This window comes from Pristis pectinata, chromosome 22 (assembly GCF_009764475.1).
Source record: "Pristis pectinata isolate sPriPec2 chromosome 22, sPriPec2.1.pri, whole genome shotgun sequence".
NCBI lineage: Eukaryota > Metazoa > Chordata > Chondrichthyes > Rhinopristiformes > Pristidae > Pristis > Pristis pectinata.
The window spans coordinates 31,498,727-31,525,731 of record NC_067426.1 but is presented as its reverse complement, the minus strand read 5'-3'; the positions used below and the strand labels follow the sequence as shown (position 1 = coordinate 31,525,731).

General features: G+C 40.1%; 1 protein-coding gene across 5 annotated transcripts in view; it reads left to right on the top strand.

Annotated features, from left to right (window-relative positions):
* inpp5b (inositol polyphosphate-5-phosphatase B) overlaps positions 1-27,005 on the top strand; it is a 135,184-nt gene that overhangs the window by 50,546 nt on the left and 57,633 nt on the right. For 4 of the 5 annotated variants that reach the window (XM_052036675.1, XM_052036676.1, XM_052036673.1 and 1 more), the window contains exons 7-8: positions 21,333-21,423; positions 22,356-22,424. In XM_052036675.1, the coding sequence (XP_051892635.1) occupies positions 21,333-21,423; positions 22,356-22,424 (160 nt within the window). Of the gene's footprint in view, positions 1-3,809; positions 3,876-21,332; positions 21,424-22,355; positions 22,425-27,005 lie in introns of those variants that run through there. The other variant, XM_052036677.1, reaches the window with a different exon arrangement.

Genomic DNA, 27,005 nt, shown 5'->3' with positions numbered 1-27,005 from the left:
TTTAGTAGATTGGATTTAAAATTGGCTTGGCCATTCAAGGAAGAGGGTAATGGTTTTAAGAGTGTTATTCTAGTTGGAGGTCAGTGACCAGTGGTGTTCTGCAGGGATTGGTGCTGGGACCTCTGTTGTTTATGATATGTATAACTGACTTGGAACGAAATGTAGATGGACTGAATTTGTGGATGACACAGAAATTGGTGGAGTTGTGGATAGTGAAAAAGGTTGTCAGAAGGTGTGCAGGATATAGCTCAGTTGCAGATATGGGCGGAAAAATGGCAAATGGAACTTAATCCGGGCAAGTGGTTTATTTTCCAGAACGTACAGTTCATTTTAAATGAATTTCCAGTGTTATATCCTGTGAATCAGGCCCTCTGTCAGTATTTCAGAAGTTTGCCTTTTGACACTTGTCTGTCAGACTCAGAGCTGCCACACTTGAAAGGGTCAAATCTTGTTGAACAAGCATTTTGTACCATACTTCTGCCTAAGTTGATTGATTCAAATACAATATTTTAAAGATGGCAATAGAGCAGAATCTTAAAGAAGAGGTAGAGAGCAACTGTATTGCATTGGCCTATTGCTTTCATTTATTATCACATTGCCAACAGAAATTTGCAGGGAAGTAACAAGGGAAGGGCAGGGACGGTAGTGTAGCGGTTAGTGTAACGCTATTACAGCGCCAGCGACCCAGGTTCAATTCCTGCTGCTGTCTGTAAGGAGTTTGCATGTTCTCTTAGGAAGTTGTGGGCATGCTATGTTGGCGCCGGAAGCGTGACGACACTTGCGGGCTGCCCCCAGGAACACCCTACGCAAAAGATGCATTTCACTGTGTGTTTTCAATGTACATGTGACTAATAAAGATATCTCATCTCATCTCAATGACAAGATGAGACCTGCTTCTATATTCTTGTCTTGCATTATAACTTATTTGTAGCCATGTAGGCTGGGCAGCAGGGAACGTTCTCCTAGCCTAGGCTTCGATCCCATGGGATCTAACCCTTTGGATCAGCCTTCCACATGGGTTTTTGTCAAAAGCCTTACCAAAGTACATGTAGACTACATCAATTGCACTGCCCCAATATATTTTGTTACTTCTTTATAAAATTCAATCAAATTTGCCCCCTCACTACCCCTCCCCAATGAAGTCTCCAGCTCTTTGGTGTCCTTCCCTGCACCGTCTACTGCAATATGTGAGCCTGGTTTAAGCACCAGATCCTAAGTTCTGCATCCCGCTACCTTTTGCTCCATCTCCAGAGTTCTGATTCCAGTTACCTCAAGCTTCCTGTTCCAGCTTCGAGTTACCTTGGTCCAGTCTCCAGATCCTGCTGCCGCCAATGTGCCTCCTAATTTTAACTTTCCTGGCAGGGGACTGAAGGGATGGTGCTTCCTCTTTGTCCAGTCAAAGTTTGCCTTGCTGCCAATGATGTTGCTGGTAAGGTTTGAACAGGTGTGAGGGAGAGTCAGCTGCATAAACTTGAGATGCGAGTCTGATCAAAGCATAATGCTTGTTGCCTGAGTAAGTGTGAACATGGATGGGCTAGAAAGTGGCCAGGGATCATTTGGAGGAGATCCAGAACAGGATCAATGTAGGTTAAGACTCTCCTGATGATATAAGAAGAGATGGTCTCCCTACCGCAGTCCTTTTGGTCCCACCATTAATGTCCAAGCTTTCATCTATGTTGCCCAAACAACTAGAATTTCCTCTCTGAGCCTCTTTCCATCTCTACCTCTCAAGGATAGTCAGCATGGCTTTATTGGTGGGAGATCCTGCCTGAATTTGATTGATTTTGTTTTTAAAGAAGTACCAAAACATATTGAGGCAATGCAGTTGATGTAGTCTACCTGGACTTCATTAAGGCTATTGACAAGGTCCCATATGGAAGACTGATCCTAAAGGTTAGAACTTATGGGATCCAAAGTTTGCTTGGTAAGAGTAGACAGAGGGTGATGGTGGAGGATTGCTTTTGTGTTTGGCAGCCTGTGACAGTGTATAACAGAGGAATTGGTGCTGGGACCCTTTGTACACATACATTAACAATTTGGATATGAATGTAGGAGGTATGATCAGAAGTTTGCAGAAGACAAAAATTGATGGTGGTGTTGATAGTGAGGAAAATAGTCTTACAGAACAATATGGCCAATGAAACTTAATCCCAATTAATGTGGGCTGAAACATTTTGGGAGGGCCTAACAAGGGTAGAACATATACTGGAATGGTCGGGCCCTTGACAAACATAGGGACCTTAATGTACATCCATTGATCCCTAAAGGTGACAGCACAGGTAGACAAGGTGGTGAGGCAGGGCTACGTTATAAGAGCATAGAAGTCATGGTACAACTTATAAAACTTTGGTTAGCCATGGCGGGAGTATTGTGTGTATTTCTGGTTCTTGCACAATAGGAAGGATGAGATTGCTCTGGAGAGGGTGCACAGAAAGCTTACCAGGATGCTGCTGGATGGAAAGTTTGTTATGAGGAGAGACTGGGTTTGTCTTCCTTGCAGTGGAGGAGGCTGAGATGGGACCTGATAGAGATACAAAATTATTCAGGGCATAGATAGGGTGGATAGTAGCAAACTTTTCCTTATAATGGAGGTTTAAAACTCCAGGGCATAGGTTGAAGAATAAAGGGGTTAGGGGTTGTGAAGAAAAATATTCTTACCAGATGGTGGTTGCAGTCTGGATGCACTGCCTGAGGGGGTGGTAGGCGCAGGTATTCTTACAACATTTAGAAGCTGTCTGGATGAAGCACTTGAATTGCCAAGACATAAAAAGGCTACGGACCAAGGACTGGTACAATGGGATGAGCAATGGATGGGTATTTGATGATCAGCATAGACATGGGTGGACCGAAGGGCCTGTTTCAGTGCTCTGTGGACTCTCCTACAGGATCTTTCTTTTAGTCATTCCTCTTAAAGACTTAATTTTGGGTTCTGTTATGCACCTGTAATAGGTCAGAAAGATCAATTTCCATGTTAAAAATGTTATATATCTGTAGATTACTTTTATTGTTGTAAATTGGATCTGTTGTTGCATATCCAATTTAGCAAAGGATTAAACAATCATTTCAAGCTGCTTTGCATCGTGATCAGAAGGAATTGTTGATGCATCTTAATACTCATTTCAGGATTGCATAGAAGCAGTACAAAGTCAAAACAAGGCTGCATTTGCTGAGGATGCCTTGCCTGCTCGTAGGATTGAAGCTAAAGTTACAGTAATTGTGACCTGCTCCCCTCACTTCTGCAGTGGGGACCCTGCAGCAGTTGCTGAAAGTCTGCTCTGCTATTTCTGTTCCTCTGAGGAGCCACAGAAAATGTGTGCCCACCAGAGCTCGAGGGAATGGTGGGGCAAACAGGGATCTGTGGTCACCCAATCTCATGCAGGAAAGGGGCAGATTTCCTTTGTCGTCTTTTCAGAACTCTGAACTACAGAGGTTAAAATTGCTTCTGCCGGAGTGATACTGTTGTTTCTTCTGCAAGCAGCTGCTGCCGTGTAGGTGTTGATTATTATGCACAAGATATTTATTAGTGAGCTTAAAATCCACACACCGTTTGCCTGAAAATGAGCACTGTGATTTAAATTACCTTTGCTACAGGTTTTGACTTTTCACAAATGAATGAATTAATAAATATGGCAGTGTTGGAAAGTGACCAGGCCTTCCAACAACGTGCTGCATTTGGTTTACCAAATGCTTTTGTGTACTTAGGTATGCACACTACTTTTGAATCAGGACAGGCTCAGTGATTGATTAGTTGAGCCTGAAAACTAAGTTTCAGTGATGTCATTACAGTCTTTGAATAATGAGGAACTTGTTAAGGACCTGATGGCAGAATGCACCATTGAACTGTGAAATGTCCACAAAAGACGCTGCAAATTCAGGTTGAAATACTTCCCCTTTTTACATTCAGAGCTGGTGTTGTAACTTGTACTTCCTGGGAATTTTTCATTATTTACAGGTGTCGAGTGAATGAGTGTGCAATATCAGATTTTGGTTTTGACGTAGACGATGGCTATTTGTGCACACAGTTTTTGTGACTGAGTAGAAAGTTGATGAGGATAAAAATTGGTTTAGGCTTGTTTTCAGGCACAGAATTTTCAGGTGGTGAACATTAGTCATTGTTGGTGGCTCATGGCTCATTTGTTTTAGGTGGTTATCAGGTATGCCTAAAAAATACCTTGGTGGATGTATCAACACAGTCAGCAGGTCTGGGCACTGTGTCTGATACTATGGCTTAATATTCCTTGTTTCCTTCAACCCCTGAACAAAAGCAACTTTCTAGCTTATGGAGATTGAATATAAATGGTGGCCTAAAATCTTGTGATCTGTAATTTCATTGAAACTATTGTAACTTGGAGATCAAATGTAATTTTTTTCCTCATTAATTTGAGGCAAAAAGGCGTACAGAAGCTTGTGGTGGTTCTTGCAATCTAAAATAAAAATGTTGTGCCAAATTTCACATTCGGTTCCCCATGCATTTTTGATGCTAGTCTTTTTAAAGAGAATCCATTAAGTAATTTGTTTACATTAGTCTTAAGGAACTGTGAAGCAGAACTGTGATTCACCCTAATCTATTTTTTCCATAGCTGTTCCTTCCCAGTGGTTGTTTTATCAGTGAAACAATGATAATTTTGATCAGTGTTGGGGCTGTGTTTGTTAACATATGATTATTTGGGATGAAAATTGTTTTATAGATATGAGAAGAATGGACAGCAGCTTTTGGAGTTTAGACATTCAAGTTGTTCTATAGTAACCCCCAAGTATTGGTATGATGGCTCATTTATCATTTCTTCTATCTGTTATGATTCGGGGAAAACAGGGATTTTTGAGTGGTAAATATTTGTTCTGTTTCAAAAGTGTATGGTATTGTTCCCAAAATATCTACCAAAGTTACTGTCTATTTTAAACACTTTGGTTGGCTGATACTAGTTGAGAGGAGATATTGTTCAGGTTTTTCCAGTATCTTTGCCCCTGTACAAACTCAAGGTTAGCAGCAGAGATATTGAAACATCAACTACATAATAAAACTGTTCAGAAATGTTTGCAATGCTACACAATATGTTTCTTAAATTTTGGATGTTACAAATAAAAATTGATACATCAGGGGCTCATACACTGCTCCATAATATCAGTATGCTCTTTTTAGTATGTTGCATTATGAGCTGTGTTTAGAGATTTTAATGCAATTTTTTTATTTAACACAAAGCAAATTGAAAGTGACATAAGATGTTTCCAATGTAGATATTAGAATCTGAAACAAAATTGTTTTGATCACATCAACTGCTTTGTTGAAATAATATTATAAAATGCTGGAGAAGATATTTAGCACGTCCAACAGAAAAGTCATCCGCCTGAAATGTGTAACCTGTTTCTCTCTCTATAGTTGTTACTTGATCTGCTGAGAATGTCCAGCATTTTCTATTTTTATTTAAGATTTATGGCATCTTCAGTTTTTTTTTGTTTGCTTTCAGTTGTTTTATTGATGTCAATCTATGCGTGTGGTTATGCACAGTGTCAGCCTAATGTTCCAAAATACGATTACAGCAAAAGGCACAACAATCAGGAGCATTTAAATTATCAGTGGGCTTGATAGGAAGACAGGAGTTGACAATTCTGCCTGGACGACGAAGCCGAAGCAGCCCTCATGCCTCAAAATTGCATATTCATGTTTTATATTTTCTTACGATATAGAAGGAGGACATTCAGTCCATCAGGCCTGTGCAGGATCTTGGAGCATTTTCATTCACCCTATTTCCCCCACCTATTTCCCTGTAATCTATTCTCTATCAATTCTCTTCAGTTCTCCTAGCACCCAACTACAGTAGCCTATTAACTTACTAGCACGTATTTGGAGTGTGGGAGGAAACTGGAGCATCTGGAGAAAACCCACAAGGTCACAGGGAGAACATGCAAGCTGCATACAGACAGCACCTCAGTCAGGATTGAACCTTGGTCCTTGGAGCTGTGCAAAAGCAGCACTAACTCCTGCGGCACTGGGCTTGCCCATCTGCTAAACGTTGCTGCAAGCACTGATGAAGTAAGACAGAAGATTGGACTGCTGGTGGCAGTGTAGTGCCTTTTGGTTAAGCAATGGAGAGAGAGTGGTTGGAAGATGTGATCTTACAGCCTCTAGTTGCACCTTCCAGACTCCTGTTGACTTAACCTTTGGTTTCCTTGCCATGTCACTTTTCTTTAGACAAATCACTTCAGTACATCTTGTAACATGGAAAAAAAATTATGTTGTCGGAACACAAGTCAGTCAGACTTGCTTGCCTCCATTTTCGTAATCCGAGTCCTGGAGTGAAGGGCTTTGGGGGAAAAGTATTTACCCATTGACTATTGATCCTTTATGGAACTGAACATTGTCCTCCTTACAGCTGTTTTCTCCTTTTGCATACAGGTCCAGCTAACTATGTTTTCATCTCACTATGAATCAAAGAAAATCCCTATGATTCATGCCTTAGAAACACGTGACTTGCAGTAAGTCTTTGATATGATTGACAAGTGGAAAAAAGACCTGGAAATCCATTCAATGTGCTTTTTCAGTGCTTTGAGAATGAGTACTATCATTTCTGAAGTGGAAAACAATTTTGACTACTTATGGGTAAAATAACATTGCTCTGGAAATTCAACCAGACACTTAGAAATGAGTTACGCTTGCACAAAAGAGGTGATTTTTGCATCGGATAGGTGGAGAATGATGACATTTCATTTACCACTTCCTTACTGTATTGCCGAGGAATTAGGTCTGAAGGTTCTGAGGTGTACTTGCCATTGGGACAGAAACCCAGATACCAGTTTTTTTAAATAGTGCTGCTGCCTCTGCAATGGCATGGTTGAAAGTTGGAGTCTCCCTGAGTAGGTCCCAAGTTATCACTGAGAACCCGACTCAAGTAAATTACCTTTAGTTACTTTACTGACTCTCCTCAGTTTGAGGCATTTTCCTTTGCACCACTATATCAAACCTTACTCCCAGGATGACAGCCTTTGAAAATAGGATGAACTTTACTAGCAGAGCTCCACGTGATGTATCTTGTTTTACAGCAGGTTTAGCACTACTGATGGAAGATAAATTCCAGGGCAATAGAAATTTGGCCTCGATTGATGATGCTGCACTTGCTGAATAGTCAGCACAAAATCTCATTTTGCAAGTAAATGAGTGGAGCACAATCCACCTTTTGCCAAATCAGCAAGCAGGACATCTGCCTTGAACTTCATACCAATCAATTGTACTAATCATTGTTTATAGTAGCAACTATGAATTCCACTCCTGAAATTCTGTTCCTGTATAATCTCTGTATTAGAATTTCAGAAGCATAGTAGAATGCGCACCCAGTTCTATTTAGTGCTAGACTGGTGATTAATTTTTTTGGACATTCTAAAAATAGAGCATCAGTCTTCAAAAGGATTTGCTTTACCTGCTTATGATATCTCTTAGAGAAATGTTGTTCCCAGGAACAAGTTCATTTTGATTTGCTAAACCAGGGGAATTTGGGCATGCCTTCGTCCCTTGATCCTTTGGGGTAAAATTGTGACGATCTGCTCTCAATATGGAGCATAACAGCAAGTGTAGTCCTCGTTTTTGTCTGTCTTGAGGCTGTACTGTTGATAAGAGTTCCCTGAACCTGGAGCAGGACACCTAAAATGGCTCCTTCCATGGTTTCTACGTTCTTGGCTATCCTGAGATAGTGAAGTGCGACATCTTGTTACACCTCCGTCTGCATGAAATACAACAGCATCTTTACCCAGCGAAGATTTTTCAAATTTTAGGACTTAGTTGATAATCTGTTGATAACGGCTTCTGAAATCAGCTGTAGGTTCGTATATTGATGTAAGAACATAAGAAAAAAGGAGCAGGAGTCGGCTAGTCAGCCCTCAAGCCTGCCGTGCCATCTAGTATGATTTTGCTGATCTGCCCCAGTCCTTATCTCTACTATTCCAGTTCCCTGTAGCCCTCAATTCCCTGATGTCCAATTATTTTAAAATAGAATGATAGATTTAGTAACAACTGAAAGGAGCAAATTTTAAAAATAACTTTTCCTTTCCCCTGATACCCATGGCCAAATTCATTTTTAGCTGTGGTGAGAGTTGAATAAACGCAAATAATATGACACAAAAAAAAGGCTCGTAGTGTTTGAAATTGATGACAACAAAAACCCCAAAGTAGATCAACAATTTCTGTAGTAGCATTTTGAGTAAGTTTGAGGTTGACATTTATCTGTGCTTAAACATTATTTCATGCTGCTTTTGGCATTAAAACAGCAGGATCACCAGAACACTGTGAAAGTTCCATAAAATGCACGACCTTCAATTGCGAGTTTCACAGAATAGTGTCGGCTTTCTCTGTGCAACAGACAAGGCCATTTCAATATTGCCTTACCACATGTGCATTGCAAATTCTTGCAGTGGCTTGTACGTGGCGCAGTAGCTTGTATGTAGCTCGGTAGCCCAGCTTTGCAAACAGCTGCTCAAGGGGCATGTTCTTTGGTAGTCCTCAAGAGCAAGGATGATTTGATTCACTGTAGTTCTGTGGGTTCTAAAGAGAAAGATTGAAAAAGTGTTGGAGTCACCAGGAGGGTCAATTTGTCTACTCCTGGGGTGTATGCCAAAGATTTTATGTTGGAGTGAAAGTTCTCCTTGGCCTCAGCCACAGCATCCTGGGTTGGCTTCTATGCACTGATGAGTATAATGTGTTGACTTCGTATGAGAATGAGTGGCAGGTTCATGAGCCATTTCCTGCTTCTGCAGGAAGGAGTTGATGAGCTGCCAGACTAACTCCATAGAGAAGATGTTGCTCTTCCAGTTTGGCCCTCCCACTTTTTTAAAACTTGCTATCTTCATCCTGTTGTGTCTCACTCCATCTGGTAATGTCCGAGTTCCTAGACGAAGGTTGCAGAGCAATGCTCAGTTCTGTCATTGTTAGGACTATCCATGAGGACGTTCCAAGTTCCAAACTTCATATGGTGGAGCAGAAGCTACCTATGTGCGGTTTCTTTTAACCTGAGGTAGCTGTTGCACACCAGTTACCACATAGACTCGACAGAGTAAGATCTTGAGCCAACAGCAAGAGCAACTTGATCAAGACCAGTCTCTGCTGCATGAAATTTAATGTTTACACTTTGGTGGGCACGTACATAAGTGTCATCCAGCATGTATCCACTTGCTGTCTTGTGCACACCCACCTACATATGGATCCTTTGCTCACTGCCTACCTTCTCATTTCTCACTCCACTCACCCTGACTCTCAGCTACGCCTTGGTCTCCAGCTCCCAATCTTGGCTCTTGCTCCACCCACATGCTTGGAATATTTTCCTGACCCCTGGTTCCAGCTGTGCACCTAGCCCATGTTCCTAACCTGGCTAAAGCCATGCCCAACCCACTGTCCCTGGCTTTGGTCCGCACACCTATACACCTTCCTAACCTTGGCTCTAGCTGCACACCTGCCTGCGGTCCCGACCCCTGGCTCTGGTTGTGGACCTGGCTGGTGTTCCTGCCCCCCAGTTCCTGCCATACATCTCCTCTTCCCGATCCCAGCTCTGTGTATGTATAAGGGACCTGGGAATACAGATCCATAGTTCCTTGAAAGTGGCGACACAGGTAGATAGGGTCGTAAGAGAGCTTTTGGCACTTTGGCCTTCATAAATCCGGGCACTGAGTACAGGGGTTGGGATGTTATGTTTTGAAGTTGTACAAGACATTGGTGAGGCCGAATTTGGAGTATTGTGTGCAGTTCTGATCACCTACCTCCAGGAAAGATGTCAATAAGCTTGAAAGACTGCAGAGAAAATTTACAAGGATGTTGGCAGGATATGAGGACCTGAGTTATAGGGAAAGACTAAATAGGTTAGGACTTTATTCCCTGGACCACAGGAGAATGAAGGGAGACCTTATAGAGGTATACAATGTTATGAGGGGTATAGATAGGGTGAATGCATACAGGCTTTTTCCACTACGGCTGGGTGAGACTAGAACTAGAGGACGTAGATCTAGGATGAAAGGTGAAATATATAAGGGGAATCGGAGGGGGAGCTTCTTCACTCAGAGGGTGGTGTGAGTGTGGAACAAGCTGCCAGCAGAAGTGGTAGATGCGGGTTCAATTGTAACACTTAGGAGAGGTTTGGATAGGTACATGGATGGGTTTGGAGGGATATGGTCCAGGTGCAGGTAGATGGGACTAGGCAGAAGATAAGGTTGGCATGGACTAGCTGGCACGAAGGGCCTGTTTCTCTGCTGCAGTACTCTGACTCTATAAGGAGACAGGCAGTAATAAAAGCCATATTCTTCCAGCTATGTGTTGCTACTGAATGAATGGATACTGGAGTGATGCAAGTTGAGGGAGGAGAATATTTCCAGGGGTTCAGAAGGGACTGGACAATCTGGTGAAGAAAAATGCCCATAGAAGGTATGTTCTGTATGTCGGGCCTCAATAGAGACTCTCCAGGGTTACAGCCAGGTGTTCTTGGCAAAGTTGCTAAGGAGGTCCCTTAAAAAAAAACCTGCACTGTGCTTTCCTGATTTGTAGATGTGGGTGAATTGTGTTCAAGGTCAAATGGATGAAGTGAAATTGTTGTTGTGAGTCAGCATCAGATGAAGTCCGGAGAAGTTGGACAATATATTCGTGCTCAAAGTTGCTTGAAGAAGTCTTTTACTATGTTACATGGAAATGCTGGCATTAAATGTGCACACATCAAAATGAATTCATTTGTGATAACAAAGCGTACATACAATCTAAAAGCAGATACTCAAATACTCCACATACAGTAGAGGAACATACAGAACTGTCTTCTGGTGGACAGTTGTTTCTGTAATAATTTGTGTTTTTTAGTACAGATTTATGATTGCAATGATCATCAACTTGGCTTCCTTGCAATAAATCACAGTTTTAACTGCTTACATAGATGTGTGAGGATTGCTGCACTCTTGTAGATGTATGTCTTTGGAGGAGATGGTGCAAAAACAAGTCATTCTGTAAAATGTTCTGAGGAACAGAGTTGTCAGCCTGCTGAGCACCTCACCAAGAAGAGGTTAATGTGTAAAGTTGTGTAGCAGCTCTTGGTAAAATCTTATATACTGTCTGCTTGTTGTAACCACCTGAAAATAGCCAATTCATTCTATAAATAACTGGATGTGGAGTATGTTAACTCTGACACACAAGAAATCACATTAATGCGATTTACATGCTTTTTATTCAGCTATTTTTGCTTTTGTGGTGTCATGAAGTGCTGTTGTGTACCTCAAGACACCACAAAAGTAAGCTGAATTAGACATCTGTTGACAAACTCCCTTTTCCTTTAATGATAATCACAAGCTTCTAAAAAAAATAATTCCCTTGCATTTGATTTGAGATTGTGCAGCATGGTAGCTTTGGTTCATACATTTCTAGAACATGGCGTGAGCTTGCTTGCAATGTACTCTTAATGGGTGATCCTAGGCAGACTGCCAGAGAAGAGGCTTGGAGGTTGGCCAACTCCATATTTGTAAGTATATTAAAAAAAAAGTTTGTTGTTATTGTGGCAGTTGATGTAAGGAACTGCTGTTAGGGTGCATGTTTACTGGACAAAGTTCAGGGCAACCAGACACTTCAGAAGGTATTTATGGTCCTTAACTTCAGTACATAGAGGGACTAATACTTCTTTCAACATTGGATCCTGGAGGCCTCCTTTTCTCTTAAAACAATACATTTCCATTGAGCATAATGGTTTAGGATGTCATTTAGCTCCAGAAAATTGAGTGCTTCGGGCTGAATTTCTGCAGTAGTGACTTTATATTTATATGGTGTCTTTAAGCAAACAAAATTTGAAATCTATCCACATTAGGAGTTATTAGGGGATTGACTAATATAACCTGGTCAAAGAAAGGCTTTGAGGAGTATCTTACAAGGGGAGAGATCGAAAAGTAGAGACATTTACAGAGGGAATTCAAGAACTTAAGACCTGGCAACTGAAGGCAGGCCACTAATGTTGAAGGCACTGAAATCACAAATGGTCAGGAATGGAAGAATGCAGTGTTGGAAGAGATCGTAGAGATGGGGATGAGCAAGGCTATGGATTGAAAATAAATTTATGATGATTTTTTTTATCTGGAGTCTGTAGGTCAATGAGCATAAGGTTAGTAGGTGAACAGGATTTGCTTTGAAGCAAAAGACAAACTACTGAAGGAACTCAGTGGGTCAAGCAACTTCTGCAGAAGCTTTTGTTGTTTGGTCCCGATCCCAGCACCTGCAGTCCCCAGGATTTGCTTGGAGGTCATTAACATGGTTGTGAATGCCCCCAGTTTGTGAGGGATAGACCAACAAAGGCAGACTAGGCATTTGTTTGTAGTCAAGTCTAGAGGTAATAAAGGCATGGGTGGGGATTTGACAGCAGACAAGCTGAGGCGAGAGCGGAGACGGCCAGTGTAACAGGGTGGAAGTGTGTGGTGTAAGTGATGGTGCAGATTTGTGGCCGGGGTCAAATGTGAGATGAAGATTCTAAACAGTCAGGTTTTGTCTTCGGCAGTTGAAAGGAGAGGGATAGAATCAGTAGCTGGGGAATAATATTGTGACAGAACCAAAGACTTGTTTTGATCTTTTCAATATTATGCTGACGGAAATTACTACTCATTCATTGCTGGATTTTATACATTGTTTCTGACGTTTAGAGATGGTGGAGTGGTCAAAGGGGGTGATGTTGAAATAGGGCTCAGTTCCTCAGCAAACCTATGGAAAATGGCACTCAGCCAATGTATCACTTCATAGCCTATCTACACAGGGAGGGAAAGAACAGGAAAGTTTTAATACGAATGAGGAAGGTCTATAATCTGAATACCTATAGAGGTAACATAATGTCAATTCATTTACAAATATAAAAAAGCTTATAATTTATGAATTTCTTTATGGTTTGTAAAGGCAATCCCTTATTCTTTGTTCAAATGTAGGATTATACCCGATACCACATGCAGATGTACCTTTATACTCCTGAATATGTTTTGTTTTCATATGTTCATTCACAAGATAGTGTAGTGCCAGTTCTAGAGAAGAGTCCCTCAGTATTTTCTTGCCTGTCCTAACTCCTGTTTCCTTAATTTGTAATTTTCTTTAAAATTAACTTCTGCTGATGGCCTTGTGAGGATTGTTCCCACTGGTAGTACTGAATATTGTGGGATTATTTTGCATAAGAGATTAAGCTTCATTATAGACCATTATTTCTTCATTATATCTTGAGACTCTTGACTGCTATTTTTAATCTGAAGTTGTACAATGGCTTTTGATCAAATAATATACTGAATTGTATCAGTTTTACGAGTTAAACTCGGATTAAATATTTGTTGATAACTCTTTTAAAACTTGTATTCAGCTCACTGGTCCCTGTTCTGCCCACCACTTCTCCCTACCCCTGATAGTATCTGAACAACCTTGAGAACATAGTTTATTACAGGGCATTAATCATGTATACTGGCTTTATTACAGACAACAGATAATATGAACATTACTTCTAGTTTGTTGGCTTTATGGATTCAAAGGACCAAAACTTGAATTTGTAATCAAAATTTAGTTATAACTATTCCCCTGTGCATTTTGCCTGGGTAATACCTTCTCCCTTGCTGCAGATCAGTGAAAGAGGGCCAGGAGTTGCATTGCCCATACACTTTATATAAATAAAATTCATAGGTCTTCCGCAGTTGGGAGGGTTGACAACCTACAGCAAGTGCTTGGTGAGCCAAAAGCAAAATCTGAAATAAATATAGAAAATGCCTGAAATATTCCAGAGGTTTGGCAGCATCACTGGAGGGGGAAACAGAGCTACATTACAGATTGATGATCTTTCATCAGAACTAATGAAAGTGCTGATATGGTTCTTCTTGGCAAAGGGGTGAAAGTTAGTGTTTACAGTTCTTCTACCCTACTTTCTTACTTCCAGCTAAATGGGAGACTATTTTACTATAACAACTGAGGAAGTGAGATTTTGTCTTTTTTTTGATTGGCAGATTGCTGAAGGCATAGAGCCAAAAAAAACATAACCGTTGACGAGGTTCAGTACAGGATTCCTATCCCATATGTGAACATAGAACATAGGACATTACAGCACTGTACAGGCCCTTCAGCCCACGATGTTGTGCCATCATTTTATCCTGCTCTAAATTCTATCTAACCCTTCCCTCCTACATAGCTCTCCATTTTTCTGTCCATTTCTATCTATTTAAAGGTATTATGTCTTTGGGTGGTGGATGAGTTTGCACTGGGGGTGTCTCTCTTAAATGTAAGTGAACTGATGTGGAAATACAAGTGTATTCAAATCATAGGATGGATAAATACACTGCACTTTCCCAGAGCCCACATCTGGAGAAAATCATTTTTAGCTGATTGCAGTGAAAGAACCAAAGAAAAATATTTGCTGTATCGTAGTGTGATTGTCAATGGATCATGGAGGTCTTGATTGAATCCAGAATCACTCTAAGGACATGTCTTACTTGACTGATCATAGTGTGAAGTCCTGCGAGATTGTTTTCTCAAGCCATTTCTGTAGGTCTCTTAATTCAGTGTAACTTTGGTTTCATAATAGCATCAAGTAATGCAAACAACCCATTCTCCTAAATATCTTTATTCATTCAATTATCATATCACTGTCATCAGTGTGATGTGATGCCAAGTGGTTGATTTTTGATTTAAACCAATTTTTTTTTATCTGCCCCTGAAGCATTGCAGTGCAAAATCATTTGAGAGATTGTCTTGTTCATGTTGTGCTTGGAATTTGACCTCACAGTGAATGCTGGTCTTGGTGGAAACTTCTTTATCACAAGTTTTTTTTTAAGTGCAGTGTATGGCAGCTCATGTATATTCTGGGTTTCAGGACATCTTGGGTTCTGATGCAGGGTTTTGACCTGAAACATCGACAATTCCTTTCCTCCCACAAATGCATCTTGACCAGCTGAGTTCCTCCAGCAGATTGTTTGTTGCTCCAGACTCCAGCATCTATGGTCTCTTTGTCTCCACTTACTTTTCTCAGTCATCTAATTTATTGCCAGATTATAAACTCTTCCATGCTAAGACTAGCTGTGGTTTAATTGATGGCTGCCCCAAAGTTATTTGGATTATCTCCTTCAAGTTGATCATGACTCTTTGCTTTATAAAGGAATAACTTGCATTTAGTTTAATTTTGCAACAGTGTGACTCATTTCCTAGCTTTCCATCAGCATTCATAAAAAAAAACTCCAGCTTTGTTCAAAAAAACTGTAATTCAGACTTAAAGTTGAAATCCTATTAGATTGCAGAATTTCACAAAAGAAGAAATTCATCGGTATCCAAACAAGTATAAGTTTGTTGGATTAGTCCATACATAAAAAAATGAATTGCTAATATCAGAAACCTTTGAATTTAAACACCTTTGTATTTAAAGCCCCTAGCTGCTTAATCCCAAGAAATCCATTTGGCAAAATAAGTGGACATTATGACCTTGGGGAAACTAGGAATGACAAGTAACTACAGGAAGTTTTTGGGAGTAGAGAGATTGCATGGGCTGCTGAGTGTTTCCAGCGTTCTATTTTATTTCAGATTTCTAGCTACTGGAGTTTTCTATTCCACAGTTCCAGCATTTTTTGTGTCTCTATTCTCATTTATCACTTTGATTTAAACCACCTCCTCTTTACATATCCTTCAGACAGATTGGCTGTGACTAATGAATCTTCACCAGACTCTCTCAGCTGCCACCACTACTACTACTAGTTGTATCATTCAGTCACTTTTGGTCTTTACCCTATCAAACATTCCCTTTGTTCTCTCCATCCCTCACCTTCCTGCAGCTTAACCTTGTTTGATTTATAACTTTTCTTAGTTCCAGTGAAAGGCCATCGACCTGAAACATTAATGTTTTTCTCTCTCCATAGATGCTGCCTGACCTGCTGAGTATTTCCAACATTTTCTCTTTCTATTTTAGCACAATTCACTTCTGTCCCTTTAATAAACCCAATGATCCTATTTGCTTTTTTAAAGAGCCTTCAACTTCTGCCACTTTCAGAGATGTGTATGTATACCCCTCTCTCTGTCCTCTTTAAAATTGTACCATGTTACTGTCATTTCTCATTCTCCTGAAACACATCACAGCGCACTTCTCTGCATTAAATTGATCTGCCATGTGAATTGGTACACACCCTAATTTTCCTTGGTGCTTGCTGCATTTTTGAGTTTTGTTACGTCTGCAGACTGGAATTATGCTTTTTATGTCAGATCATTAACGTATAACAGTCTGGGGAGAATAACCATCTTGCGGAAAAGGAGCGGTCCCTATTTTTCTCTGCATTCTCTGCCTTAGTAAATTTTCAATCAAAGCTGGCATTTTGCTTTTAATTGTGTCAACATTAATTTTGCAAATAATATGATAGTGTATTAAAAACCTTTCAAGCTCCACATGCACATAATCATTCATACTATCTCCATCAAGCCTCTATCAAAGAACTCAATTAAAGTCGTCAAGCCTTTAACAAATTTATGTTGGCTTTCAGTATTAAACCTTATTTTTCGATGTGCCATGTAGATTTGCTACATCTGAGGAAGATTTCCCAGATTTCTGTCTCGATAAATTGCTCTGCAGTGATGTTAGGCTGCAGTTGCTGAAGTTATCCTTTTTTTTTGAAAAGAGGTGGAATATTTGCAACTATACCATCCTCTAGCACCACCCTATATTTAAGGAAGATGAGGTCAGAGCTCCTTTAATTGTCACCCACATTTCCCTCAGTAACCTAGGATCCACCTCAGATTATTTTCTTTCATAACCCTTTAGAGCCATTTATTTTCAAGAGACAGGTTGTGTAAAGGTTTCCTTCATTCTTTCTATCATTTAAAAGATATATCAGGATATCTTTTGGTTTGGTTTATTATTGTCACTTGTACCAAGGTACAGTGAAAAACTTATTTTGCATACCATTCATACAGATCAATTCATTACACAGTGCAGTTACATTGAGTTAGTACAGAGTGCATTGAGGTAGTACAGGTAAAAACAATAACAGTACAGAGTAAAGTGTCACAGCTACAGAAAAAGTGCAGTGCAATGAGGTGCAAGGTCACAACAAGGTAGATCGTGAGGTCAGAGTCCATATTATCGTATAAGGGAACCGTTCAATAGTCTTATCATAGTGGGGTAGAAGCTATCCTTAAGTCTGGAGGTATGTGCCTTCAGGCTCCTATACCTTTACAATTTCTGTTACTTTGTTGAACCTTCCATGGTACCTTTGTGCCGGATGCCACATTTGATCATCTGCGACTGCAGGGATAAATTTTACTATTACAGTCCAGTCAGCCTAGCATCACGGCAGAGTAATTTATAGAGACAAAAATCTGGGAGATTTGCCTAAGATGTAGCAAAACTACATGGTTCATGCAAAAAATAAGGTTTAATACCAAATTTATCGTAATCTTCAAGCTTTTCCCAACCAGTATCATGCATTTCAGTTTTTAAACAACATAAAGTAAACAACATAACATTAACTATTTTGGTCGGGAGGCTGTTCCACATTCTGAGGTGGAGTTTTGAGGAGATTGAAACCGGTAATCAAATAAAACCTGTTTTGATGCAAAACATTGCAAAGGACAGTTGCATTTATGTAGTTACCTCAGTATATACTTAAAGAGATACCTGGAATGAGTCTGAACCCGGAGATTATTGTCCTCTGGTGCAGTTGAGCTCAGGGAATGAAATAATGGTAACCATAAACATAGTTTTTATCTCATCCTGAATTTGAAGGAATTTTGTTTTTAACTTTGGTGCATACTTTCTCCTGGTGTAATGGGAGGGTGCTGTTGTTTCCAGTCAACATACCTCTGAGGTGATTCTCATTATTAAGCAAGTACAAGTGGTTTCATAGAAAACATCATCTCAAGTAGAATGCTGGTATAATTATTCTTAATGATGAGTGGTATAATTCTTGTGCTTTTTTATGTGTGCTTAACCGACTATAATCTGGTTTGATGATATTCTCCTAAATTCAGTTGTGCAAGTGCAGTGATACATGTAAGTAGAGAGATTTTTGAGACTGATGTGTATGATTAAAAAAAACAATGAATGGAAAGATCTGAAATGGTCATTGATTAGAAAGAAGTGCGGAGGGAGAAATTGTAGTCCATGATGCTTCTGATGTGGGGAGTGGACATACAAAAATTGAAGAAATTTTCTAAGAAGTTTCATTTTTATTTCTGACATCTGAAAAAAGTGCAGAGGAAGTTTATGAGGATTTTGTCAGACTTCAAGGGACTAAAGTATTGAGAGAGGTTGAGCAGTTTGAGACTTTATTCATTGGAGCGTAGGAGTATGAGGCCTCTTGTAGATCTTATAAAATCATATTGTATAAAATCATGAGGGGCATAGATAGAGTGGATGACCACAGTCGTTTTCCCAGAGTTGGGGAATTAGGAACTGGAGGACATGGGTTTAGCTGAGAGGGGAGAGATTTAACAGGAACCTGCAGAGGAACTTTTTCACCCAGAGGGTGGTCTGTATATGGAACGAGCTGCCAGAGGGTAGTTGAGGCAGGTACATTAACAACATTTAAAATGCACTTTGACAGTTGGATAGGAAAGGTTTAGAAGGATATGGGCCAAACACAGGCAAATAGGACTAACTTAGGTGGGAATCTTGGTCACATGGACCAGTTGGGCTGAAGAGCCTGTTTCTGTGCTGTATGACTCTAGCTAATTCCTTATACAGTTGTAAGCATATAGAGGATTCATTAATGTGCACTTGTGGAATGAAGAGGGTTGTGGACTTAGTTACTGTAGCATAAACTATTTAATCCATCTTTTAACCCATAACCTAGCAACAAACTTTGATTTTCCTTTTGCATAACACAATCTAATACCTTCTACAGAGCAGTAAACTCTCTCATTTGAATTTTAAAGAAGTTGTGTTTTGGATTCTGTAGCACTTTTATGTAGATATAATTGCTGATTGTTGTTGCATCTTAGTAACAGGAATTGGCCACCTATAACCAACTGATGCTTTTCCTGAATGCATGGTACAAATTTACCAATTACATTAAAAGAGAGTGAGTTTGCATCTCTGTAGAAAGAAATAGATATGTGAAAGAGATGACACACAAAATACGACCAATCCATTGATGATTCCTGTTTTAAGGATTTTTAGCAGCAGTGCATTCTGAAAACTTGGGCATGTACGTTACATTTGAGTTTCTGCTTTTCTCTCTCACCCACATTTTGCATAGGCATATCATTGCACCTGTATAACAAACTATTGCTGGGTAGTTACTAATAGTGCTTTCCTGCTGCTGTCTAGCCCTGCCTGTGTACCATCTATTCACTCAACAATACTTTGCACGTATTTTTCTGCTGGTGTTGCTGCCACAGCTGCTGCTGCCGCCGTCACTGCCATTGCTGCCATTGCTGCTCCCAGTAAGTACTCAATTGCTTAAGAACCTCTTTTTATTTATTCCCAGATGATATTGTTGGTTTAATTTTGTACTTTTCGTTGTGGTTGTGGTTCAGTCAATGCTGTATATTTCAGAGGAATGAGAGGTGATCTCATTGAAATGTGGAAGATTCTTACAGAGCTCGACATGGTGATTCCAGGAACAATGGTTCTTCTGGATTTATGTGTCTCAAACCAGAGATCACAGTTTCAAAATAAGGAATCTCTATTCAGGCCTGAGATGAGCAGAAGTTTCTGCATCCAGAGAGCAGCGAATCTCTGGAGTTCTTTCCCCAAGATTGCAGTAGAGAACTCATCACTGAGTTATATGCAAAACAGAGATGGATAGATTTTTTGGATATTTAAGGAATTGTGGGATATTGGGTTAGTACAGGAAAATGGCATTGAGGTAAAATATCATTCATGGTATCAGTAAATGTTAGAACAGGCACAATGGGTCGATTTGCCTACTACGGGTTTCTATTTCTTGTGTTCTTATTTTGTATGTAGCACACTATATCAGTGCAAAAAACATCAATGACAAATGCACTAATTCCCATTTTCTTTCCTTGTAAGGAAGGATTTTAGAGCAGTTGAGTTTTACAGATGATGCGCAGCTTTGATGATTATCTTTCCTGGATCCAGTTCACTATTTTCACAGCTCCCCTTGGTGGCACTTGTATTCTTAATCTCAGTGCCCTAGGCAGGGGAATGTTTCAGTTTTCTCTCCCGAAGGCAACCCAGTGATCTCAGTATGGTGTTCATTCCTGAAATTCATTTGGCATTTCTTGGGATGAGTTGAGCTTGAGCAGCCAAATGGATTTTTGTGTCAGATGCAAATCAAGTGGGTCATTCTGTGGACTACTCTCTGGAACATTGCAGGTGAAATTAGACCCAATCTTTCTGAGAAGCAACCATTCTTGGTCTTTCTAGAACAACTGAGTTTTAATAGCACCATGCTTGACTGGGACTCCTCAAATTTGAGTTCCATTAATTATCTTTGAGCCTCTTGTGCAGCTGTGGGATTATTTTCACCCTCCAGTAGCCCCACCCCCTCAATTATTTTTGGCCATGACCTTCCAAGTATCGCTAGTCCTGATCCTCCTATTGCCACTAGCCCTGATACCTATTGAACCTTTGATCCCCAGCGACCTAACATTATGTGGCCAGTTACACTCCCCAACCATTCTGATCTGCTGAAGAAAGAAACCCCTACTCCACCCACAGACCTTAATCCATGATTGGTGGAACCCTGCACATCCTCCTGGTCCCAATCCTAAAATGTCCTCAGGGCAAACACCAACTCCGCCTTTGGCTGTGATTCCCAAATCAGCAAACCACAACCCATCCCATCTCACAATCCCCATTCCTTTGGTAGAACCAGACCCCCAACCCCTCCACCACCACGATTCTTCACCTGGGCTTCTAGCCATCATCTCTCCCTGCTACTGACTCCCCAGGAACAGAGCATCCTTGAGAATTGAAAGGAAAGGCTGTGATGCAAATTCAGTGCTGGGCTTATAACTGTAATGTATTCAGCACACCCACCACATTATGCAAATTTAACAGCATACTGTGGTTTCTAGACCCACATTTGTGAAAGCAGGATGAAGCTTGCTTATGATGCCTTTTATTGTCATGTTGGACTGCTGCAACACCCTGTACTGCAGTGGATAGGAGGAAAATGTGCCAGGCATCATTTGACTTCTGTAAAATTGTCCTTTAGCAAATGGTGGTCCTGTCATCACTTGGCATTCATGAATTGTTAATGTGAAACATCGTTAATTTTTGACTGTTTAATTCATAAAGACTCAGGTCAATTAATGCAAACATCTTTCCCATCCCATCCCCTGCCAGCCCACCCACTAAACCAATTAACTTAATGTTATTTGTTGTTATTTATGCTTTCTCTCAAATCAACATACATTTTTGGTCAAATTGCAGGCGATTCTGATCTGCTGGCTTTAGAACTTGATGGTGAAGAGAAGGTCACACAAAAAGATAAGGATGACTTTGTTGATCCTATCCCAGAAAGGTAAGAGTTAGCGATACAATAAGTTTGTAGAATATTTGCATTCGTCGTGTTGCGGGTTTTGCCTCCTTCTTATGACTTGTAAAGCCTGTCATGTCCAGTTGATGCCTTCCTGAGGGGGTCAAATGGAACATTGAAGTGCCTCCTGCCCCAGAACATAATGGACAGATTGATGTGATGTGTTCCATGGTTTTTGACTTGTGGCCACAAATGCACTTTGGATCATGTAGCATCTTCCATTTGTGAGTTGGTGGCTATGTTGTCCATGGACTGTGGGAGATTGTCCATTGACTTTGAGAAGGAAAAAGCCAGGGGCCTCTACTACGTGGTCAGTAAGGAGGTTCTTTTTACCTGCGTTGTATTCATTCCATTGTTCCTTCAATCCATTCCACTGTTTGTGTCCACAGCAAGGACATTGACTGAAGTTTCCCAATATCACCAGATGTTCTTAAATGCTCTTGTGGTTTTTCCAGGACTTTTAAATTGAGAGGTTGGTGCTACCCATGACTTTTTCAATCTCGTGGAGGATGTTGCAAATATGGCCAATAGCAGTTGGGTCACTGTGGGCCAGCACCAGTAGCCACTCAGTGGACTTAAGGGTACCTGTGACCATTAGTATGGCCATGTTTAGCTGCACATTGATGATCATTGTGTAGTGGCTGTAGGGCCATGATGGTTTTACCAGTGTAAATTTAACAGTTAAATAATATTGCCCAGTTTAATGTTTTTTTAAGATCTAAACCTAGAAAATAGTTTGGGTATTAGCATATGAATGTTTTCCTGATGTCTGAATTGATTACTGCCTCCATTGACTAATGAGCAAAGTAATAAACGTAATGCAGTTTCATGAAACAATGTGTGCTAACATTATACAGTGTCATTCTTATGCTTTAGTATCTCGAACTTGTTTAGCAAAACATTTCTGTTGTTTATAGACATCCCTCTGACATAGAAGCAGCTTCTGAGGCCTCTAGCAGTACCATTACATATCTTCCTATCTCAAGGTATGTGAAAACAAATCAGTAGTGATTCAAATATTGGCAGTGACAATAGTTGGGTTGAATTGTTGTTGAGGTTTAGTTTGAAGACATTTTGTTCTGACATATTTAATTGCTTTACTGCTCATGTACATGGGTATTTACTAATTGTTGAATGTTTTTTCTTATTATTATTTTATTTATAAGGTTTAAATAATGGAAGGTGAACGCAGAGTGTGCCTAGTCACCTGAAGCACCATCTAAACCTAATCATTTAAAAGTGGTATTGCAATTTACTGAAGGTCATATCCTCTTTGTCGGCATGGTGATCGTTCACGATAACCTGTTTTTGCAACGGTGCTTACAGCTATTCTTCAGATAGTTGAGCCTTCCTATCATGGAATTCAGCTAAGCTGTACGTAGGAAGAATAATTTTAGCTCAGCTGTTGATTTTTAAAAAAGCCAAATACTTTGTAAAATTGTATAATGAATGATTTACATTATGTGGAACTTACTGTGGATGGGAATCATCAATAGCTCCTTCTGATGAATATACTGAACTCACTTCGTATGACTGTCGTCAGATTTCACTGTGAGCATGAGAGGCGTTCATCAAATATTAACTGAATTCACTATCTGCAACAGTTATCTGGCAACACTCCCAGTGTGACTGATTGTCACACTCAGAATTTAACCTACAGATTGCAGGAAAGTGGTTTGTAATCTCTTTCTTACTTTTCATAATGAGGACAGCAGCATTATATTCCTTCTAGCTTTGCCATGTCCTAATTTTTTGATTTTTTTTGTTATCTCAAAAGCAGAGGTTGATATAGATCAGTTATGAATATTGTAATTTTTGTTTACGTGTTTGGAGCAAATTAAATATATCTATAGATCCTTGCATGATAAATGTTTTGGAGATCAGATTGTATGCAGAGCTTTCACCCACACTGCCCCTTCATCCCCAAAAAAGTAGTCTGTGATGGTGTAGAATATTCAAATGTTGTTGAAAGAATAACTGTAGGCAACAAAAAAATACTCTTCAGAGTCTGTCTTTATAGTTCAAACAAAACCTTGTAAAATAGATAATCAGATAATGATCCTGTCACTGTTTGTGCAACTTTGTTGTGCAAAATTTAGTGTATAGTTTTCTCTACATTACAACAGTAGCTGCATTTCAGAATCTATTTAATTAATTATAAAATGTAAAACATTGTGGCACTTACCAGGTTTGTGAAAGATGCTGTGTAAATGCAAGGTGAACAACTTCTTCCTTCCGTCAAAATAATCTAAATTGGAACCTTTTGAATAACCCAGAATTATAGTAACTTTAGGAGAATGAAATGAATGAAGAATGCCTATGCAAATTTCCTGTAGGCATTTTTATTTATCAATCCTCTGATGCATTACTTTTAAGTTATGAATATGTTTCAATTGCAACTATTCTGTCCTTTTTGCAAGCCTGATCATGGAGGATGTTAGCAAGTTAGTATTGTAACCAGATACATTTGCAATCATTTCTGCAAGTGTTACCAGAATTGTGACTCAAGTGTACAGTTTTAGCATTCAACATTAGTGATAACACAAGCCACCAACCTCAAAGAAAGTTGGATTTCCCCTTTTTTATCAAAGTTTCTACCACTTGTCTGATCTCCAGCAACGTTAATATCATCAGGTAGGTTTAGCAGTCAATGACTGATAAATTTTCACAGATCCAAACTAGGAAGAAATAAAAACCAATGTTGGCAACATTTTACAGAAAGCAAAATAAAGATTGGAACATGCATCTGTTTACAGTAGAAGCTAAATACCACAAGAAAATTTTAAAATATAAAATGTTACTTTGCATTATTTTGAAATCCTTGGTGTTTTGGAATATTTGAGAGATTGACAGTCTAGACATATAAAATTAGTTTTTTGAGGTAATACAGGTAAATGTGGTATGGCATTTAAAATAAAATCACTTGGACATCTATGCAATAAAAAATCTAAAATTTTCAGAGTTTTGATACAGTTTGAAATGTATAAATTTGTTATTAGTATGTTTCCAATCCAACAAAGGAAAAAGCATGAAAATAAAAAATAACTGCGGATACTGGAAATCTGAAATAGAACTAGAAAATGCTGGAAGTATTTAGCAGGTTAAGTTGAATCTGTGAAAAGAGAATCAGAGCTAACTTTTGGGTCGACCATCTCCACTTCCACATTCAACAGATCATTCTCAGCAATTTCTGCCACCACCTGACACATCTTCCCCTTTTAGCATTTAGCAGGGACCACTCCCTTTCTGACTCCCTGGTGCTCTTTTCAATTGCCACCAACCACCACACTTTTCCTTGCAACCACAGGCGATGCAGCACTTATCCTTCTACCTCTTCCCTATCCATCATCCAGGCTCTCAATCAGTCTTTCCAGGTGAAGCAGCAATTCACACACTCTTTTTCCAATCTATTGTACTGCATTCAGCATTCACAATGTGGTCTCCTCTACATCACAGAAATCAAATGCAGATTGGGTGATCACTTCCTGCCTACCACTTTAATTCTCCATCCCACTCCTATGCTGACCTTTCAGTCTGTGGCCTCCTACATTGTTGCAATGAAGCCTAACACAAGCTTGAGGAACGGTACCTCATCTTCTGTCTGGGCATATTGCATTCTTCTGGACTAAATATTGAATTCAGTAGCTTCAGGTAACTTGATTTCTGTCTGTTTTAGATGTCCATGTGTGATATTAACTCAGCTTGTTTGTTTTTTCCCCCCACCTTTTTTGTCTCTTTTTCCACTGGGAATGGAGCATGTCTTCTTGCTGTACATTTTGCAACTCCTACAGTCTTTTGTCTATGTTCTTCTATGTTCTTACTCTCTAACTGCTCCCATTAACTCATTGACCGGACAACCTTGTTTACAGTTTATTCCCATGGTCACTCCAGTTTTACCCCATCAGAGACTTCCCTCTCCCACATCTTCCCTACAGCTTAATGAGCTTGTTTTGTCTCCTCCATTCTGACAAAGGGTCTTCAACCTGAAACGTTACCTCTTCGCACAGAAAGGAAAAGGCATTTCTGGTTTTGGGAAAGTGAACAAATTGTCAATGGTAGAAAACTTGGTGAGCACTGATCATCATCAGATCATCGGGTTTATGAAGAAATCTAAACTTCAAAATGGAAGGTGGGCTAAGAAGGGATCTGGAGAGAGAAAGTGAAACTGTAACAGAGCAATAGGTGATGTTTCAGCTACAGTTGGTTCCCACAAAAGGAAAAGATAAAGGAACCAAAGCCAAGTGAAATAGGAGATGTTGGCTGTCTTGAAGCACAAAAAGGTGGATAAATCCCTGGGGCTTGTCCAGGTGTATCCCAGGATACTGTGGGAGGTTGGGGAAGAAGTTCACAAGATCACAAGATAAGGGAGCAGAAGCAGGCCATTCGGCCCATCGAGTCTGCTCCAAGGAAAAGGGAAAAAGAAATGGGGTGGGAAAAAAAGAGAGAGAAAAAAAAAACTATTCTAATCCCATTTGCCAGCCTTATCCCCATATCCCTTGATACCCTGACTATTTAGATATCTGTCTATCTCCTCCTTGAACACCCCCACTGATCTGGCCTCCACTGCTGTGCGTGGCAAGGAGTTCCACAATTTCACCACCCTCTGGGTAAAGAAACTTCTCCTCATCTCTGTCTTGAAACTGTACCCTCTAATTCTAAGATTGTGCCCTCTGGTCCTGGACACGCCCACCAAGGGAAACAGCCTAGCCACATCTACTCTATCCTTACCTGTCAACATTTTAAATGTCGCTACGAGGTCCCCTCTCATCCTTCTGTACTCCAGCGAGTACAGTCCAAGAGCCGACAAACGCTCATCGTACTTAAGCCCTTTCATTCCTGGAATCATTCTCGTAAATCTCCTCTGAACCCTCTCCAACGTCAGCACATCCTTCCTAAGATGCGGGGCCCAAAACTGCGCACAGTATTCCAAATGAGGCCTCACTAGCGCCCCGTAGAGCCTCATCAACACTTCCTTACTTTTATACACTATACCTCTCGAGATGAATGCCAACATAGCATTCGCTTTCTTAACCACCGATCCAACCTGGTGGTTAACTTTTAAGGTATCTTGTATAAGTACCCCCAAGTCCCTTTGTACTACCGCACTATCAATCTTCTCTCCTTCTAGATAATAATCTACCCGCTTATTTCTACTTCCAAAGTGTACAACTGCACATTTCTCAACATTGAATCTCATCTGCCATTTTCTTGCCCATTCTCCTAAACTGTCTAGGTCCCTCTGCATTCTTTCTATTTCCTCTATGCTCCCTACTCCTCCACTTATCTTGGTGTCATCCGCAAACTTAGCCACACAACCATTTATTCCATCATCCAAATCATTGATGTACAAGGTAAAAAGGAGAGGCCCCAACACCGACCCTTGCGGCACACCACTAGTAACCGGTAACCAACCAGAACGAGATCCTTTTATTTCCACCCTTTGCTTCCTGCCAACCAGCCAATTCTCCACCCATTTTGCTACCCTGCCCATAATTCCATGACCTCTCATCTTATTAATCAGTCTCTTGTGAGGCACCTTATCAAAGGCCTTTTGAAAGTCTAAATAC